The sequence below is a fragment of the Mastacembelus armatus genome, chromosome 1 (genome assembly GCF_900324485.2).
Source record: "Mastacembelus armatus chromosome 1, fMasArm1.2, whole genome shotgun sequence".
Taxonomy (NCBI): domain Eukaryota; kingdom Metazoa; phylum Chordata; class Actinopteri; order Synbranchiformes; family Mastacembelidae; genus Mastacembelus; species Mastacembelus armatus.
In genome coordinates, this window is record NC_046633.1 from 24,871,382 (window position 1) to 24,878,756 (window position 7,375).

A 7,375-nucleotide genomic window follows, 5' to 3' on the forward strand; every position below is an offset into this window, starting at 1 on the left:
TGTCGTACACACATACACACACACCTCCTTATTAGGAAAGATCCTTGTCAGCCATTAGCAGCCCTAACAGAGGTCACAGAGGTCACCCAGCTGCTCTCCCTCTCGGATGCTGATGACAGGGGGTGTGACGGTGCGGTTAATTAACCCACATCAGAAAACGGCAGGATGGGATGACAGCAGGGAGAGGGGCAGTTTGCATGAAGGGGAAATGGCGTGTTAGAGTGGAGACGACATTTAACCACATCAGAGTCTGGTTGATTAGATTAGAGGAGAGGGAGATGATGGAGGGACTTTCCATCTGACTATTTGTCTTTCACGTAAAACGACGTGAACCAAAAAGTTATCACCTTGGATGTTCTTGTTAATGACGAAGGGGAAATAGCAGCGGGGGGTAAAGTAGAGCTCAGCATTGCTCTAAACAGAAATGATGTTTGGGACAGTGGCTCAGTGATTAGTGTGGCCACCTCACAACACTAATGAGTCTAAGCATTGGACCCATCAGGCTGCTTGATTATGTAAACATGTGTAAGTGTTTAATGCATCTCTAGGAAGTGATTTCTTCTCAGCCTGTTACTTAAAAGTGTTATGGGACATTTGTGAGTTGTTTTAAGATAAACTATAATTGAAGGAGAAAGCACAACATAACTATTTCCATTACTGAAAATCAAATGGATCTAATGGAAATTCTTTGTCCATCATCTCTGTTGTTAAATTACATCAATGATGTAATTCCTGTATGTGGTATATAGGTCTTCACATGGAATTCTCATAACATTGGAACATGATAATCTTTAATCACTGGTTACTGTAGGGCTTGTGACTTTTTAAAGTAGGCTTGTTGCTTCAGTTTTAATTATCACATTATTTAAATATTTTTTGGATGAAGAAATGCACAGTAGTGACTTACAGGTAGAAATGAAAGAAACAGGAAAGTGTGCCTCCAACTAATCCTCCCATGACCCCTTGGATTTGTCTTGTGACCCTTTGGAGGGAAACCAGGAAGCAGTGAAGAGTCAGGGTTACTGCACAGAGAAATGTCAGAGAAACAGAAACAGTTTCTTTAAACCAAAATAATATTAATATAAATTATATTTTAACTTTCCTGATGTCTTTGGTACAGTCTGGGATAATCAAAACCAACAAATCCACATAGAAAAAGGTGCAGTGATTATATACAACAACATCAGTGCTGTTGCTCATTGTGGTGTCACTACTCAACCATGTGGGGGAGCCTGCACAACAGTAAAAACACTGTCCTATAATACTGTTAGAGGGAGCGCCTAAAGGCTTTACTTCTTGTTTTGGCCCTCTTATTCTTGGTTTTCACCTTTCATCCCAGTCCCTCGTTCAGCTCAACTGGTCTGTGTGATCTGCCCTCACTCTATTTCAATCTGCCCTTCACTCTTTTGAATGACTTTTGAATGAGACACAGTCAGACAGAAATCAGGTCTATATCAAAGCAGGCCCCTAAAAGATGAACTGCAAGTTATCAGCCCTCAGGTATTATTAGCTCTGTAAGGCTTTAATGCTAATGTCAGCATGCTAACACGCTAACTATGACAACATCAAGACAACGATGTTTAGAAACTACAATGTTTATCATAGTCATTTTTACTTAGTACGCTGCCATGCTAACATTTAACAATTAAACACAAGCACACATGAGGCTGAGGCCATTAGTCAGTTCCACACAGTGGACTTGGGGCTTTTAGGACCCCAGACAGACCCCCAGAGTAACTCCCTGTTTTGGTAATCCAACAATGCCTGTTAAAGGAAGAGCTAAGCTAAATAAGCTCTCATGTAATTGGACGCAGGTGGTGATTAAAAAGGATATGTATATATAAGCATGTGTAATATGCAATAGAGGTTAGAGACAATTCAAGTATATACTGTTTTTTATTTGGTGCTTTGTTCATACAGAACAACTCACTATTGCAAAGTGTATCTCTTGACAAAGGTAAGAATAAAGTGCTTGTTCTTCAGTTTGAATGCTTCTACTGTTCAGCATTTCTTTTATTTGAATGTGCTTCTATCATGGAATAAATCGATAAATCTGGAAACACAAAATATCTTATATCAACTATGAAAACAAAACTCAGGCAGGAAGACAGATGTTCAAAATACAGAAATTATTTATTTTTACACAGAGCACTTCTGTCATGCTTCCTTTAAAATAAACAGGTTTGTTATTCTCTAATTCTTCTCACATTTACTCGTCAATCAAGTTTATCTGTCTATGATGTATATTCATTTAGAAATTAAAACAGACATATATTTACAAATAAATCAGATGAAAATCAAGAACAGAAAGCTTGTCTTAATTGTAGATCATACACAGGTCATACTGAATAAAACAAAGTTTTCAAGCTACTTCATGTTTAAAAGTAGCTGACGTGTGCGTTTTCTAGATGCTGCAACTCAAAGTGTACAATGTCTGAAACCAGGCAGGTTATGAGTCAAAGCTTAGTGGAGCCTGTGACAGATGCAAAAATGTCATTGTCTTCCACCAGATGTGTGGTTTAAGTAGTGTTCTCCATGGTCTTTGACACACACGTGTGTCCTTTGGTTGGACACACAAATAAAGAGAGGAAACAAATGGAGGGGCAGCCATTACCAGCAGTTAAACTCCAGACTCTCTGCTAATGTATAAAGGCAGAGCAGGTTTTAGTCTCTCAAAGCTTATCTGATTCTCTGTGTCCAGAACACACAACATCTCCACTGTCTGTTCCTCCACAAATGTCTCCTTTAAACCCAAGTGAATGTCCTCTCTCATCTTTATCTCTCTGTCACCTCTTAGGTTCAGGCTCCCTGCCTCCTCTTTCACATCCTCCTCGTCATCCCCGCAGCACAAAGCGACCTCGTTTTCGTAGCAGAAAGCGCTGGGGGAGTGAGGGCCCAGTAGATGGTGGGGCGCCCTTGGAGCAAAATGTGATGGAGGTTGGGAATAACTGGAGCTGGAGGACGACGACTGCCTGCCACGACCCATCATCTGGCTCAGTTCTCTAGCACTGCAGTGAGGAGTAGATGACACTTCATAGGTCTTATGGAAGCGGGAGTAGTCCACATGGTAGCGGTCACCCTTCTCAAAGACCACAGGCTCAAAGCGGTGGCCCCACAGGATCTCCTTTGCCAAATAGGAACTACGAGCCTGGGTGGTCATAGCTGTGGCCTCCACCATTCCCTCCAAAATAACCACAATCTCAAAGTCCTCTTTCTGCAGGTCGGTGCGGCTCAGGTTATACAGAGGACTGTTCTTGTTGATCTCGTGGACCACCACCAGCGGTGACACCAGAAACAGCCGGTCCAACCCGTCATCATACCCGACATCTATATCTGTTTGCTCCAAAGGGAGATACTCACCCTCTGCTGTTATATGTGGCTTAATAAGCTGAGCACGCACATGGGCCTCAACAATATGGCTCTTGCGCATGTTCCCCAGACGCCACATGAGGCACAGTTTACTGTCTCGCAACGCGATGACAGCATGATGCGAGAACAGCAAGGTCTGTGCCCGCTTCTTAGGCCGCACCATTTTTGCCATGATGGTTCCGATCATAAAGGAGTCAATAATGCAGCCCACGATGGACTGCACCACCACAGTCACTACAGCGACTGGGCATTCTTCGGTGACACACCGGAAACCGTATCCAATAGTGGTCTGGGTCTCTATGGAGAACAGGAACGCCCCAATGAATCCCTGGATGTGGAGAATACATGGCCGCCATTCATCTTTACCTTGTTTAATGGTACTCCCAGGATCCCCATCCTTCACAGGAATAAAAAGGTCAAAGTCTCCATGAACGAGTGCCACGCTCCAGAAGATCAAGCCAAACAGCAGCCAAGAGAGAAGGAAGGTGGTGGTGAAGATGAGCAGCAGGTAGCGCCAGCGTATGTCCACACAGGTGGTGAAAATGTCAGCCAGGTATCGCCGTGGCTTATCCTCCATGTTGTTGAAAACCACGTTGCACTGGCCATTTTTCTTCACAAAGCGGCTGCGCAGGTGGCCGGTGCCCACCTCCAGGCCCAGACGACATGAAGGTGAAGAACGGCAGCTGCTGTGGGGCTTGTTTGTCACTCTCAGAGACAAAGCTCCTCTTCTGTCATCACCTCCTGGACCTTCTCCCCCTTCTCCTCCTTCCTCAACATGCATACAGGCCCCCGACAGTGTCTGCTGATTCAGAGGGCTGTGGCCATTGTGGAGGCCCAGGCTGGAGATCTTCAGGGCATCTTCATCTGTGGAAACGATGCTGTATCTGGCAGAAAGAAAAGTAAATTTGTGTCATGTTATTAAGAAATAAGCATTCTTGTGATGAGCTATAAAGTGCAGAAATAACCTCAACATTTCTTGAAAGATCATAGACAACCACAGCTTCTGAAATTTTATTTTGATGTTTTATTTCTCATCCCGTCACACCTGTTGACTCGCACCGCTCCCATGGCACCGGTGATCATCAGGCTGTGTCTGCGAGGGCAGTAACGTAGGTTGGGGCGGGCAGTTCCAACCATTAACGGACTGTTGCTGGACGGGGAGGCACTAGGAGCTCAGGTCTGTCTTGCGTTTGTTATCAGTACTGACTTCTTGAGCTCCATTTTCTGAGAGCAACGTGGACAAAGAGAATATTTCTTCAGTCATCCAAAGTATGATTTACAATAACTTCAAAATGTGAAGGTCAAGGACGTTGTCTATAGCAAACCAAAATAAAAACAAAATTAAACAATAATTAGAAATGATGACTAACTGCTAAACACACACACAAAAATAAAATTAACCCAATTCTACAGACAGATGTTTGGCAGGTATAAAAAATATTATGTACAAGCTAACATATAGTGGATGCTATTATTTAATAATTACCACATAATATGATTATGATTTGTATTGTGATTTGGTGCTATACAAATAAAATTGAATTGAATTGAAGTGAATTGAATTAATATGAAGTCCAATTAAAGCTAATGAATCTGAGAATATCCGAGAACATCTATTGGTACTACTTGAAAGGTTACTGGGATTTTAAAACAATTCAACAACAGGAGCCACTGTCTGCACCATATTATGTAATCCATCTAAAGGTCAACCTCATGGTGGTGCAAGAGTAAAAGCCAGAGGACCAGCAAAAGTCAAGATCATCTGGGAACCATGAATGTTCCTTCAAGCTGTTGAGTCAATCCATCCAGTAACGGTTGAGATACTGGACCAAAGTGACAAACCAAGATTACATGATATTAGTGGGGCTAAAAAATCAGCAATTAAAACAAACAATGGCCTTGCCCTAATGCACAGAGCAGAGCAGACAGTTTGTTGTCATGAAAGCTTATTGATTAGGTCGTTACTAGTGGTTAGCCCTAGGGACCTTCAGGCCAACCAGGGGTGGAAAACCAGACAGGCATTGGGAGGGACAAAAGTCTAAAAAGAGATGAATCAGTGTTAATCTACTGCTAGAGGAACAATTGATCTACTGTTTGGACTGATGACAAGGTTGGAGGGTGATTTTCACTTGACTTATTATGTCAGCCAGCTGGGAACCAGGAGAACCAAAGAGTGCTGTGTTGCATAACCAATAGAAAGCCAATCACATGCAAAACTGAAGGACAATAATGGTTTATCTTTTATTGTATGTGAATCACTTGGCTGACATGAATTTGTTGAAAGGACTGGTCTGTACAAATGAAACATAATGTGTTGTCTTGGGAAATCTTCTAACAACTGCATTTTAAAAGCCTGTGTTCAATATTTCAGTCATGTCAATAACACACACAGAGACTAATATATGTACAGCGTTTGATGGGATTTGGTGCCATGCAATGTGAGTTGTGTGTGAAGCTTCCAGACTTATCCTGCTGCACCAAGGACAGATGTTACAAACAGGCTGACGATTGGCTGGATAATCAGTGATTTTTGACTAGATAAGGGCAGATGATTACATCAGCCTGATAACTCTCACAGCTGCAGGACAGAGTCCCGTACCGTGAAATCACAACCTTTCCTTACGAAGTCCTTAAAGACGCTCGGCAATATGCTGGGTCACTCAGGTCAAGTCCCATATCTGTGCCAGCAGCATCAGGACAACACAGTGCCGTTCACATGTCAGTCTGGATTTACAATCAAAACATGTGAGAGACTGCAATGTTGTAGTGTAAGTCTAATTAATTGTTATTTTATTTGAAACATTTATTTTTTGCTTGTTCCCCCGTGAATCAACTGGTTCTAATGCTGAAAATCATCCAGTTATTTTCAGTGTCACCTGGTTGTTGTTTCTTTGTCTTTGTTGGTTTCTTTGTTGGTCTTAATTGTACATGTACATCTATACACCTTAACATAACACATCTATGTGAAAATGTTCAAATGAGAATAAAAGAAAAGGAATGCTGTAACTCCTTTTATATTCACTATTTGATTTTGCTCTCTTGCCAAAAAAATGATTGTGTCATTCCCAGCTGAAAAGACACTGAAGAAAAAGATTATTATTTTAGATATCACTGAAATGATATACACTGAACAAATCTGGTTTTATTTTCTGTAGGTAACCTTTTACTGACATTTTACTGTGGTGTGCAATATTCTTTTAATGTTATTGCATTTTACTGATTGGCTCTTTGCTGAGGAGCATTACTTTTGAAGAATTATATTTGTCATCACCACTGTCTTGCAAACAAACCCTGAAATACATTAATGACAATAATTAATATAGTAACACAAATGAGGTAAAATCAAATACTTACAGTAACAAATAGTATTATTATTTCTGTATATTTGATGTTCAACTGAGGCCTGTTTTTACCTGACAGTATAATACAGTATAACAGTAAAGTGTGATGGCCATAAGGTTGACGAAACAACAAAACACCTTAAAATGGAACAAACAAACTGAAGCACTCAAACCCAGAACCTTCTTGCTGTGAGGCCACAGTGCTAACAGTGCTGCCTTGAGTAAAGAAAGTTTTATCAAAGTACAAACTATAGTATCAGCCCACTTTGTAGCTGACATCATCTCCTCTCTAATATAATTGCAACTAAAATCAAGAATACAAGCTTCACAGATTTAACATTTGTTGCTAGGCTGTTTTTCTGGTCTGCACTAACTGTTACTGGGTTCATGTTATCATTTTTACCCACTGTGCAGCATCCATGACTCATCAAAGACCTAACCCATTATTTGTTTTTGCCTCCCCACTGAAACATGTTCTCTTTACCGGCTTGTTATGTTGTAATTTATTTGACTGCCTGTATCTATAAGCTAAAAATACATTTTTGTGTTTTATACTCTGCGGCTGCAAATTATTGTTTGTGTCCTAAATGTTAACTAAATATGATCTGTGAAAAACAAAATTCACATGAAGATGCAACTACATGCACAAGTGGTGCTTAAGTAGT

At 41.0% G+C, this 7,375-nt stretch overlaps 1 protein-coding gene across 1 annotated transcript; it reads right to left on the reverse strand.

Annotated features, from left to right (window-relative positions):
• Positions 1-2,620: 2,620 nt before the first annotated feature.
• On the reverse strand, positions 2,621-4,506 carry LOC113128255 (ATP-sensitive inward rectifier potassium channel 12-like). The gene is made up of 2 exons (XM_026303447.1): positions 4,415-4,506; positions 2,621-4,253 (listed from the first exon to the last, which is right to left on the reverse strand). Exons 1-2 carry the CDS (start codon positions 4,504-4,506, stop codon positions 2,621-2,623), a joined length of 1,725 nt encoding a protein of 574 aa, XP_026159232.1.
• Between the last annotated feature and the right edge of the window lie 2,869 nt (positions 4,507-7,375).

Excerpts from the sequence above, each read along its gene's own strand:
- LOC113128255 (XM_026303447.1), bottom strand. The coding sequence starts at position 4,506 with ATGGTTGGAACTGCCCGCCCCAACCTACGTTACTGCCCTCGCAGACAC. Across the intron at positions 4,254-4,414 it reads GGAGCGGTGCGAGTCAACAG|ATACAGCATCGTTTCCACAG; the intron begins GTGTGACGGGAT and ends TCTTTCTGCCAG.